The sequence below is a fragment of the Cnephaeus nilssonii genome (genome assembly GCF_951640355.1).
Source record: "Cnephaeus nilssonii genome assembly, chromosome: 5".
Taxonomy (NCBI): domain Eukaryota; kingdom Metazoa; phylum Chordata; class Mammalia; order Chiroptera; family Vespertilionidae; genus Cnephaeus; species Cnephaeus nilssonii.
In genome coordinates this window covers 90,528,952-90,542,208 of record NC_137076.1, presented here as the reverse complement: position 1 = coordinate 90,542,208, position 13,257 = coordinate 90,528,952, and the positions used below count along the sequence as shown (strand labels likewise).

The window sequence follows — 13,257 nt, the reverse complement described above, 5'->3', positions numbered from 1 at the left end:
AATAATAAAGTGACAGATGCTGAAGGCTAGACATCAGGTATAAGCACATTGTCCTGCTTATTGGCCTGGGCAAGCAACATCATTTTTATACACTGGCCACATGTACAATAGGGAGTAACAAGGATTTTGGTAAACTTCAGAGTTTATGCCTTACACTTAAAGAGGACAGCACTTCTCAGCTCTACACAATAGAAGCTGAGCAGGAATGTGGGTCCAGGGTTGTTTGAGGTCCTACTTTTTTGTGGTTTTGTTTTTTGTTTTTTTCAAAGAAGCCAGAAATCTAGATTTCTATGCTATATTTTGAAAAAACAAGTCTGTGGACTGTTACTTTACAAATCTGAAAATGATGAAGGATGCTCAGGCAAAAGCTAAAGGATGTTTGTCTGTTATCAATATCTAAACTCTTGTTAGAATGCTCTTGGGTTTCTTGAGTAGGTCCACAACAGAAGGGGACCCACTATAATCAGGCACACTACCCCTCAGCTGATTGCCACTTAGGCTCTCAGCATTTTTATGCTGTGTTATTCCCTGACTCTTGGAGACAGCTGTTCATTTGTGTTAGGGCGTTAGCCCTGTGACATGTGTTCTCAGCAACACCAAACGAAAGATTTACATGGGAGAAACCAAGATGGTGGCATAGGTAAACACTTGAACTTGCTGCCTCGCACAACCACTTCAAAACTACAACTAAAAGACAAAATGGACATCATCCAGAACCACAGGAAGGCTGGCTAAGTGGAAATTCTACAACTAGAAGGGAAGAGAAAAGCACACTGAGATTCAGAGTAGCTGCAGAAGCAAAGTGCAGAGGTACAGATGCGTGTGCACGCGGAAAGGGCTGGCAACTGAGTACGCGGCTGTCTTTTTCAATCCAGAGGGAGACACAAGCTCCCAACTGCTCTGAACTCCAGTTCCGGGTGAGACTCTGGGGACCTAGACTCATATGGGGAGAAACTGGACTGTCTGGCAGAAGGCGGAACTCGAAGGCGGCTTTCTCTCAGAGGTGCTTGCAGTGATTACCAAGGGGCACTGAGACCCGGGGGCCTCTTAGGGCAGGGCTGATGGGAAGCCATTGCTGTTTGCTCCACCCTGAGACTCCGCCCCACCCAAGCTATGCGCAGAGGCTTTTGCATATGAATGGACTGGTCCTTTGAAATCTAAACTTACCTAAAAAACTGCAGCTGAGTCAGAGAGACCCAGAACATCCAAAAGAAGGCCCAAGGCCCCACAGCAGCTTGCATTAGCTTCACACCTGGGCCTCATCTGGGCACCTCCAAACTCCAAACAAAGAAGAGGAATCTGCAGATCTCTCCGTAGCTCCTGCTGGGTGGCCTCAGGCAGAGGCTAAATTAGCATTTCCTGGGAGATCCAAGAGCCAGTGTACCCAGAGGTCAGAGTAGGACCATCCAGATTACAACTCCTCAGATCCATAAGGGACATACTCAGGGGGCAGACTTAGTGAGCACCAAAGCCCCACTGAAGCAAGTCTTACCTCATTAGGGTGTCTCCAACACAGAAGTTCTCCCATCATAGACACAGCTGATCCTCACAGCCAATTGGCCTGGAGGTCAATTCCTCCCAGTGATACCAACAACAATCAAGGCTTAACTACAACAAGACTGTGCACACAGCCCACAAAGGGGTGCACCAAGAGTGTCCACCTCAGGTAACTGGGGAGGCTGAGCCACTGGGCCTTATAGGACACCTAGCACACAAAGCCACTCTATCAACACAGGAAAGCAGCCAAAATGCGGAGACAAAGAAACAGGTCACAAATGAAAGAAATGGAGGAAAACAAACTACTGGGTATAGAGTTCAAAACCACAGTTATAAGGTTTTTCAAGAATTTTCTAGAAAAGGCCAATAAATTTAGTGAGACCCTCGAGGATATGAAAAATGATCAACTAGAAATTAAGCATACACTGACTGAAATAAAGAATAATAAACAGAGATCCAACAGCAGACTAGAGGATAGCAAGAATCAAGTAAAAGATTTGAAATACAAAGAAGCAAAAAACACCCAACTGGAAAAGCAAAGAGAAAAAAGAATCCAAAAATATGAAGATAGTGTAAGGAGCCTCTGGGTCAACTTCAAGCGTACCAACATCCGAATTATGGGGGTGCCAGAAGAAGAGAGAGAGCAAGATACTGAAAACCTATTTGAAGAAATAATGATAGTAAACTTCCCCCACCTGGTGAAAGAAATAGATTTACAAGTCCAGGAAGCGCAGAGAACCCCAAACAAGAGGAATCCAAAGAGGACCACACCAAGACACATCATAATTAAAATGCCAAGAGCAAAAGACAAAGAATATTAAAAGCAGCAAGAGAAAAACAGTTAGTTACCTACAAGGGAGCACCCATATGATTTTCAGCTGATTTCGCAACAGAAACTATGCAGGCCAAACAGGAGTGGCAAGAAATATTCAAAGTGATGAATAGCAAGAACCTACAACCAAGATTCTCTACCCAGCAAAGCTATCATTCAGAATTGAAGGTCAGATAAAGAGCTTCACAGATAAGAAAAAGCTAAAGGAGTTCATCACCGCCAAACCAGTATTATATGAAATGCTGAAAGGTATTCTTTAAGAAGAGGAAGAAGAAGGAAAAGGTAAAGATAAAAATTATGAACAACAAATACATATCTATCAACAAGTGAATCTAAAAATCAAGTGAATAAAAAATCTGATGAACACAATAATCTGGTGAGTATAATAGAAACAGGGGCATAGAAAGGGAGTGGAATGACAATTCCCAGGGGAAAAGGATGTGGGGAGTGCGGAAAGAGACTGGACAAAAATTGTACACCTATGGATGAGGACAGTGGGGAGGCGGATAAGCGCATGGGGTGTGGTGGGAACCGGGTGGAGGGGAGCTATAGGGAGAAAAAAGGAACAACTGTGATAATCTGAACAATAAAGATTTAATAAAAAATAAAAATAAAGAAAGATTTACATGGTCTTTTTGGAGAGCAGTTCATATTCTGATGGTAGAGTTGACCTATAAACATACAACACAGGCAACCTTGTAGAACAAATCAAATGGGGCTTAAGAAAGCAATGCTTTCAGGAGCCAGGCAGGTAAAGAAAAGAGAGCAGTGGGCTGGCTGGGAAGGAAGCCATCTAGATGGGATACTTTCTGCTCCATCCTAGCAAGTTGGGACTACAGAAGAGACCTGTTATATTGTGTTGTCAGATTTTTTGAAATTTTAAAGAGAGCTAAGATACCCAGATTTTTATGTGAAATCCCATGATTCTTAAACACTGTACTAAAACTAGCTTGTGGATGGCCATTTGGCAAACCCTTCTGCAGTCATCAATAAGTGGCAAGTGAGCAGCCTAGAATAAAGTGCCGAGGGAGGTTAGAGCAGGGGGAACAGGTAATGTGTCTTCTTTACCTTTGCACATGCCATTCCCTCTGCCTGAACACACTTACCTCATCCCTTCCAGCCCCCTCACCTGGTCCTCCTGGAGAGCTTCTGTTTATCACTAAAACTCAGTTCCACTACCACTCTCTGAGAAACCAACTCTACTCCTCAAGACAACTCTAACACTCACACAAAACACTGCTATAACACATATAACATTACATTTTAATTTTCTCTTTAGAGGACAGTCAGCCTTCCAGGTAATAAGGTCCTCCAGGGCAGGGAACATGTCTTCCTTTTGTCTGCATTGCTAGTGCTTAACACCATACCTGGGCCTCGTTAAAGGCTCAGAAATGCTTGCTCAGGGAATAGAAGACTTTAGACTAAAGAGTTTCTTTCTCAAAGTTTGATGCTCATACTAACTACTGCAGAATCCCCCTAGGGCCAGTTCTTGAATACTCTGATTCAGAAAGTCCAGAGTCTGCCTCTGAATCTTGCTTTAAATAAGCTCCCTGGATGAATATTATGGGCACTAAAGTTTGAGGACCTATGAGCTGAAATGTAACCCCACAAGGAAAGAAGTTGTGTCTTCTTCATTGACCATTATATTCCTAGCACCTTTCACAGTGCCTGGCACAAAGTAGGCATATAGCATGTATTTGCTGAATGAATGGATGGATACATGGATGAAAAGGTCAGAATTAAGTTGCATCAGTGCTCCTTAAACTGCTAATAGAAAGCCCAATTAGTAGTTCATCTGTCCCTTTATTTATACTTACCATAAAGGCACCCAGAGAAACTGAATGATCAGTAACTACCATCTCTATGGACAATCTCCCCAACACATGCCCTTGTAGGCTTGGAAGAGTACTCAGAGGAGATCCCAAGGTATTTGGGTTGCTGATTCAATAATGACTTTATTCCTTAATGATGGCATACTAGGAAAGCAAGGAAGATTGAATGCAGAGAAGACACAAGACTGTCATTTTGGCCAGTGGTGTTAGCAATCTTCCTCTTCCATCTCTTCTGCATCCCCTACCCTATAACCACCATTCTTTCTTTTTAATCCCTGTTACTAACACATTTAGTAGGAATAGCTCCTCTTATACTTCTCCCTTCCCTTCTCCACCCTCTGGTGGAAGGATAATGAATAGCAAAATGCACAAGAAAATACTAAATGACAGCAAAAATTATAAAAATACAAAGATTTGATTATTTTCTGGAGGTAAAACTGGGGCAGTTAATTTAAAGTAACTACCAGTCCAGATTTCAAAAAGCACCTGATATTAAATCTGAATAAGATGTTGTACCCGTTTTCCCATAAATGATTAATAGATGCATCTCCCTTAAAACTTCTCTCCTCCCTTGGACATTTTTTTTAGTCAATTCCAATTGGGACAGATGTACAGTTTTCACAGACCAGTGGACAGCATGAACATAGCCCAGATGGTCCCCAGCCTCATGTGGAAGTTAACAGAGAATCTTCCAGGCAGGTTGGGAATGGCAATGCCACAGTTACTACCCAAACTGCCCAGTACCCTCTCTGATCTTGGAGCTAAAGGGAAAATTAAAGATCTAAGCACAAGATAGTGTTATTGCTTCTCAGACAACCTCTTCAGTCAGACACCCCACTGGATTGTAAGCTACTTGAGAACAAAGGCCTTTTCTCATCTCTGGTTTTCTAATGCCCATTACAGATTGAAAGAATAACCAAATTCACAGGAAAACTGTGCACCTTGATTCCTACATGGCAGGAATCAAGTTCAAGAACCCAGATCCATTCATTCTAGGTTCACTAACCACAATGGATGATATTTCATATTTCAATCTCCCCAATAAATGGCCACCAACCCTATTAGAGATCACGGCTTAGGTTGTGAAGATAACGGTACAGAAGCGCCACCTTTTGCCTCAGAACATTGCCTCCTATTTTTGTCTTCTATTATCTTGTCCTGTCAGTCAACATCTTGACACTAGGACAGCAGTTAACATCTCTTTCCAACAAGCTGTGCTGTAGACAGTTCTCAGTAGTATGAGTGCCAGCCGTTTATTCTTCTTGATTTCCTAAACAAGTAATCCTTCCTGAGTAATGGAACCTTTTGAGAGGAAGTATGACAAAAGCTATGGAGTATGACAAAAGCTTTGGAGTCTTTCCTCAGGAAATAAATTAGCATATTCATACAAATGCAAAAGATTATACATAATCACAGGTTGTTTTCAGATACATTGATCCACACACCCAAATCGATCCAAATACTCTACTGTAAGCCATATCAAAAGAAATGAGAGGTTATCAGATAACCAAAATTATTCTAGCTTTCCAGGGAGATGGTTTCACAGAACTATAACTCAACAATTAAACTTCAGCTCTTTTTGAAGGGTATCAAGTAACAAATAGACAAGATTTTTCAATCTCAGCATCACTAACATGAAGAATTGCTATTTCATTTATTCAATGGGTCACTCTTCTGCAAAATCAAAGCTGCAATTTGAAGCACTATACAGTTTTCTTCTTAGGTGCTTTATCAGGCCATTGCCTTACAACACCCAGAGTCTCCCTTTTGCTTCTTGGGTAATCTCAGTATAATTGATCAGGTTACCATGGGAATGATTGGTGTATCTATCACCCAGGAACATGGACCTTAGGGTCACTAGACCACCATTTACTTCCTGGGTGATCTTGGGTACATTATATAACCTGTTGAAGCCTTAGTTTCTTCATCTCTAAAAGATAGCACTGCTCTGCAGGGCTCTTGTGAGGATTAAATGAGCTAACACATGAAAAACAATTAGTGCATTGCATAGGCTCAATACATGGCAATGAATGTTGCTCAATACATGGCAATGAATGTTGTTATCATTATCTATAAAATACTTCTAGTTTCTGAAACAAATGTCTTCAATAAATAGAATCTGATAAAATTATAATTCTTGGAATTTGTATCTACATTATCCTATAAGTGGTCTTAGAGATAGGAAGAATTCTGAATTCTCACTTTGAGCCTACAAAGCATGTTCAGTTCAAATTATTGAGAGCCCACCATGAGGAAATGAGGGAAAGAGATGAAAGAAATATGGTCTGTGACTTCTAATATCCACGGCTTAGCAGAAGTGACTGAGTCCATGGTGGCACACAAAACCTATGGTGCCAATTTAAACCAGTTTCAAATATTAAGTAGTTCTTGCCCATTCAGCTCACACTTCCATGCCATAATATCCTCCATGAGCTTAATCCCTGGAGGGAATATGTCTCTACTGATTAATTTTTATGCTTTCATCTGTCACAAAATGGCAGTCATGTGACCACATAGTTTCCTTTTCAGTCCTAGTTGTCAGAAAAACTCAGGATAGTGTTTGTTGCCCATATTTTATAATGCTTTCAATTCAGATGTCGGAAATTTATTTCCCCCTTGTCCTTCTTGAGGTCACCTCTGTTCTGCATTATGCTCAAAGTCTGCCCTGCAAAATATGTTTAAGCAATCAATCACTTGAAAGTATTTTAGAAGTAATCAAGGCACTGATCTTTAAGCAATTATTGGTCATTTCCCAAAATGGAAAACCAGATATACAACTTCTCATATAGCCTTTTTTTTAAAATCAAGTTACAGGAACATTTTCTCCTTTTAATTTGTGGACAGGAAAAGGCTTAAGCATTTTAAACCACATTCTCCAAGTCAGACTCTTTAATTCAATGTCTCTCAGAAGTTTCATAAGTACGAAAACTCTTTCAGCTAAACCAGAAAACCTTCTGTGAGGTAGAAGAGATGCAGTCAACCCAAGTACCCATCGTGCTGGCATTTAAAGTTAGCTGACAGTGAAAAAGTGAACCCATTCTATGAGGCATTGCAGGAGCTAAAATGCCAACTGATGGAATCACTCAAAAGGCCCTAGACATTTTTCTTGGAGGGCTTTCTCTTATGAAGACAAATGACAACTCAAGTCATTTTTGCAACACCATCACCTACCCACAGGCCCTCTTCTCATTGGTCGATCGCAGAAAAAAATCTCAGAAATAGAAGCAATTACTTACATCTATAGGTCATCTCAAAGCTGTCGCTGATGTTCACAATATCAATCTGGGGGAGGAGCTTCGGGGGCTCTGTGAGTTGCGACAAAGCAAATCTAAAAGCGGCATGTTCCTGCGACTGCTGGTTCGGAAATAATCCCCCTATGAGGAAAGAAAATGAAACATGGTTTCTGAGCTAGAGACAGGTTTGATTCCTCCCCAGAAGGACCCCTTTCTTCTCCCCAAGCCAAACTCACTAGTTGTAGCCTTTAGTGGTGGGAGTGAGAGTTCAAATAGAGGTAACTGGATACTGAGGCTTACAGTTCTGTAGATGGGCTTTCGTGGGACAAGGGCCTTTAACACACCAGTCACTCTCCCCAAACATTGGATTGTAACCCCTCAACTCAGCTCAGGTCAGAGAAAATAGGAGAACTGTGACATTTCTCTTTCTCCTCCCTGTGCCAACCACCTAGGTGGGCCTATGCTCTTACATGCACACAAACCCTTGTTGTGTCTAACTTTGTCCTCTATGGATCCCATTTCTCACCACAGAGCCTTACAGGAGTAGTGCTAATAAATGTGGCACAGTGAATCCTAACTCTGGGGCCCCATGGGCTTCTCCCGCACTATACCCATTTGGTTTGACACTTTTGGCCTTGGACCTGCCAAGCCCTTCATGCGATTTAACTCTCCTATCGCCTGGAAGGTTTATTTTTCATCTCCTCTGAAAACTCTTGATTTTATGCAAACAGTGTTTTGCTGCTTCTTTTACACTCACATCCCAGCTACCTAGGAATGACTTGTTACATAAGGAATTGCCCTGGTGTGCATTTGCATGATAGAACCTTGGCCTTCAAACAGCTGGGGGCTTAGAATGTCCAGAGACTATGAATTTTCTATTCTAGTTAAAAAGAACAACAAAGGTGCCTGTTGGGGCTCCAGTTCCAAGAAACAAGAGTACATGGCTTACCTTTGTATTTACTGTGGGCCTGTAAACAAATTAAAACACATTCTTGTAGGTGAACATGAGCTATTTCCAGAGGCTGCACTACAATGAATGTTTACACAGAAGTTTATCACAGAGCCCAGAGGAATCATAGTCCCAGTGTCAGGCACTTCTAACTTCTTATACAGGAGGTATGTGTTTAGTTTCCAGAACCAATAAATAGATTGTAAGGCTTTTCATAAAGATCGTACAAGGAAAATCAAGTACTACCTGCTGGCAGTGATATTTTCAGCATTTGCTCTACAATTTAATATTTCAGCCCTTTATTTGAAAACGGAACAATGGTTGTATCAGTTGAACAGCAAGTGGGAGCTAAATATGATGAAAACTCTGCAGAGACACATGGGCAAACAAATCATGTACACCCCCCCCCCACGTTAATCCCATGGCAAAATACACAAATACACTCTGAAAAAGAAGTCCACATATCTGAAGATAAACATTTCCAATCAGCAAGGTATGGGCAATACATAAGTACCAACATAAGCAATGCTACACCTAAAAGCAAGTGTTTTACACCTGTGCATAGGCTTCCATTTTAAAGAGGAAAAACAACAAACTCCTTCTGGATTCTGTTGCTCTCCCCTCACCCCCAAGATGACCACACCCCAAAACACTTCCCAGTCCCCTTCCTCCACCCCTGCAGTGAATGAAAACGAGGTGGTGGGGGTGGGGAGGCAGGCAGCTACAGGCTGGGCTGCTGGGAGGCAGGAAGTTTTGTTTTGCGTGTAAGGCACTAACACAGGTACACAGACACACTTCAGAATGTAGCTTAACAGGTGTCAGGAAACAAAGCAAGTTACTCCGTGGCTATTCCAGCCCTCGGAGCCAGCCCGCTGGGGAGGCCAAAAGTGACTGATACTGCAGCACATGCTGCGTGCCCAACAACATACCACCTGCACCACAGCCCCCCCACAAACACACTCACACAAAGAACACAAGCGATCAGTGATGAGAACTTTCCCTAACGGAGCTAGGTCCCTGTCAGGGGAGAGAAAACAGAACCCAAACCGCCAAGATGCCTCCAAGCAGAGCAGCTTGCTTGATTCTTCCTTACAAACAGCTCTGAGATGCCGGTCACACTGAATCCCAGGGCCCTTGTGGACACGCGTTGTAATTGGTCTAACAGTTCCTATTTGTTTTGCTTTCACCCATTATTAACATGAGAAGCAGTGTAGGTTGGCTACCCCATAAATACAGGGAGGGTGGGGGTCTTTTTAGAAGCACAACAACTAGGAAGGGGAAACAGGGAACAAAAAGACAAGCAGCCTGTGGAAACCAGCTCCAAGTTGCGAGGATGGAGCCCAGGGCTGGGGAAAGCTTGGAGGAGGGAGAGGAGTGTGTGTGAATGTGTGCGTTTGTGTGTAAATGTCTGTGCACAGAAAATCGAAGAGGAGGGAGCCATTGAAGGAGCAGAGAAAAGGCAGGCTAGGAAGTTCCAGGATCCCAGCAGTGGGGACCACCAGCCCGGCATGGCAGACAGCAGAGAGCAGGCAGCTGGAAGAGTCCAGAGCAGGAGGGGAGCCCCCCCTGACTTGGGGGGTGCTTTTGGCATTATTTCAATGGCTGCAATAAACCCTTCGCTCCTTATTTTAGATGGTCTCTTTAAAGAGACCTCCTCCAGCTAAGAAATCACTGCCACTCTCAATTAAGTGTCTATGTGGCTACTTAATACATAATCACACACATCAGACACCACAGGTATTTATATAAGTAAACGAAATCAGGCATCATCTACCAAGCGATGGAGTTAACTCCTTAAACATCCACCATTTCTTTCCTTGCTAAAGCCTGATTATTTTTATTCCTCCATTTCACATGCTCATGCCTGGAGTGTGTGTGTGTGTGTGTGGACTCTGTGTGTGTGGACTCTGTGTGTGTGTGTGTGTGTGTGTGTGTGTGTGTGTGTGTGTGAGCGCACTTCCCCTCTACTCCCCATCTGATCAAGAGGAGCCCCCTCCCCATGCTGTGGCCCAAGTCCTTCTCCCATCACCGCAGCACAGCTTTCACTAGCCAAGCACAGTCCTTAGTGGGGGTGGGGAGACATAGACACCCCCCACCTCAGAAAAAACCTGGCCAGACCCCAGAAAGTCCCTCCCCAGGCTGCCCCGCTCACTCACCGATCTGGATATTGTTGGGGAAATTGGCACCTACTACCGCGCCTAGGAAACCGGTGCAGAAGAAGGCAAAAATGTGCTGCATATTCCTTTTTGCATTGGCGAGAAAGAAGCCCAGGTCCAATCATAGATTTGGTGTTTCCCCCCTTCCCTGTATTCCTCTCTCTGTTCTGCTGTTCTTTTCCTCCTGCAGTTCCTTCCTTCCTCGCTTCCTTCCTTCCTTCCTTCCTTCCTTCCGCGAGGTGTGTGTTTCCCTTGGAATCCGAGCACTTAAACTGCAGCGTTAACACCAACTGACAGCCAGATTAACTGAGCACGGAAAAGAGAAGCCGTCCTCATGCTAGCTGGAGCGCTTGCTCCCCTCTCCTCCCCTCTCCTCTCCTCCTCTCCTCTCCTCTCCTCGCGCAGCCTGCCTCTCTCTCCCTCCCTTGCTCTCGCTCCCTCGCTCTCCCCCTCACACTCACACAGGCAGCAAGCTGTGTGCTCATGCCCACCAGCCAGCTTAGAGTTCCACAGCTGCCCTCTCTCCCTGTCACTCCCTGCCTCCCGTCCTCACCTCATCCTCCTTTCAGGGTGGTAGGCAGATAGGTGGGAGGGTGGGTGAGGGGGTGTGATACAAGGAGCTTGGTCCTAAAAGGGACAAAGCCACTGTCCCCTTCATCTGCCCCCTTGCCTTCCTCAGCTTTCTGCCCCCTCCCCCAACCCCCAGCCTGGCAGATGCTCCTGGGAATGTGGGTTCAGCTGTAAGTCAGTAGGTGGCAGGGGGTCCCCGCAATAGTCCTCCATCCACAGGCTGCTTGATCTAGGTCACTTTTTCTAGGAGCGCTCGGGCTGTGCTGGATATATCTCCTGCACTCCACTGGCCCAATTATTCCTACAACTAATTCCTGAGGGGAAGACCCTAGAAACCCCCCCTAGGAGCTTTAGAGGAGAAAAACGCTTTCCCTCCCTCCTGGGAGGAGTGACAGAAAGACAAACCTGAGGGTCTGGGATGATTGGCAGGTGCCTTTGCTTGGACATTGTGCAGTCCCTGTGTGCCTTTACGGGTGGAATTGGTGGTCCCTAAACCATAGACATTGAAAACGGGTCCCCTTCCCCGCTTCCCTGCATTCCACAGGAGACTCTGGCATCAGAATGTGTGGGTGTACATGACGGCAAAGGATACTTGCCCAGAGCAATTACATGAGTCATTTTGCAGGGATTGGAGTGAGAGGAGTCAGACTTCCAGTTACCTCTGGATGCTGGCCATTCTCCTGTAAACTGGAGCTCCATAAAGCCTCCTGGACAGGGGTTCTGGCTGGAATAACCTGCAGGGGGAACAACTGTGGTGAGGGAAACAGTGTGGGTTCCAGAGTAGCCGTCACTACCAGTCATAGCACTTTACAGTTTCTGAAGCAACTTCACAGTGTTATCCTGCTCTCTCCTCACACCTGTGACGTGGCCACAACCCTTATTTTACAGATGAAAAAAGTGAGGCTCCAGGGATTCAGTCATAAAGACATGGACCTACTAAGATGGAGTCTGGATACTCAGGACCAACACATATATGGTTTAACCTATGAACTTGAATATTCTGGGCATTACCAGTGGGCCCACTCACGGCCCTGGTCAGAATCCCACTTGACGAATGATAGTCTTAGAAAGGAAAGCTCTGTTAGAAAGAGGGAGAACAGACCCAATTTTGCTTTGTCACTTGACTATCCAAAACTCCCCACTTCCCTCACTGACAATGCACACTCTCCCACACTTGCAGGACAGCTAGGAGGGCTGGGATTTGCAAGAAATATCAGACTGTTCGATGGAGCCCCTAAAGTAGGAGCAACTTAGAAGTCAGATGCTTTATAATTTCCCATGCACTCTCACATATATTAATTAGCTCAAGTGATTTTTAGAGCTACTGTTTATTTGTTTACCATGTGCCAGGTTCCATGCCAAACAATATGTTTGCATCATTTACTTGTGCAATGACACCTGTGGTAGATCATCTAATCCCCATTTTATAGTTCAAGAAACTGAGGCCTAAAATTCACCCGAGATTCCATTACAAACAAGGAAGGGACTGGGGATTTGAACACAGGAAACTCTGCAATCAGGCCCAAGCTCTTAACCCTTAGGTTCTAATGCAGACAGCACTCGGCAGGAAGATTCTAAAGGTATGTGAACCTCAGCTTGGGAAGGTGAGAGAAGAGATCAGGAAAGATTGCCTCTAAACTCCCCGCTGACATTAGACGTCTGTGATGCAGTGATTCTGGCTTAAAATATAATTTCTCCATTTGCATTTTTTTGTCTCTTACTATTTTGAATGGTACCTGGGGAATCTTTTAAGATCTCTGAGCTTTATGCCTGGTAATAATAATAATTAGGCTGTCACTGGAAGCTTCACACTTCTCTGTCACCTTTCAGAGGAAGGTCTCGAAGCCCTTTACAAGAATTAATTAGCAAAACCTCAACACCCACCTGGAATAGGCAAGACTTGTTTCGCTTACTTTGGAGGAGAGGGGCTTAAAGGAGTCAAAACCATACATTTTCTTCAGTCATTATAAATCATGCAGTCAGATAGGTTTTCCTAAAATAGAGCTCTTCATTATTGCTCTGCTCAAAATGACCAATGACTCTTATTGGCCTATTAAATATATAGAGTTGCTCAATCCTACATAATAAAAGGGCAATATGCAAATTGAACAGTGGAATGACCGGTCGCTATGATGTGCACGACCACCAGGGGGCAGACGCTCAACACAGGAGCTGCCCCTTGGTGGTC

The 13,257-nt window shown here is 44.1% G+C and overlaps 1 protein-coding gene across 4 annotated transcripts in view; it reads right to left on the bottom strand.

Moving 5' to 3' along the window:
- GRIA1 (glutamate ionotropic receptor AMPA type subunit 1) overlaps positions 1-10,581 on the bottom strand; it is a gene marked incomplete at both ends in the record, with an annotated part of 282,453 nt that extends 271,872 nt beyond the window's left edge. For all 4 annotated transcript variants that reach the window (XM_079773354.1, XM_079773353.1, XM_079773355.1 and 1 more), the window contains 2 exons: positions 7,398-7,535; positions 10,500-10,581. In XM_079773354.1, the coding sequence (XP_079629480.1) occupies positions 7,398-7,535; positions 10,500-10,581 (220 nt within the window). The remainder of the gene's footprint in view (positions 1-7,397; positions 7,536-10,499) is intronic.
- Between the last annotated feature and the right edge of the window lie 2,676 nt (positions 10,582-13,257).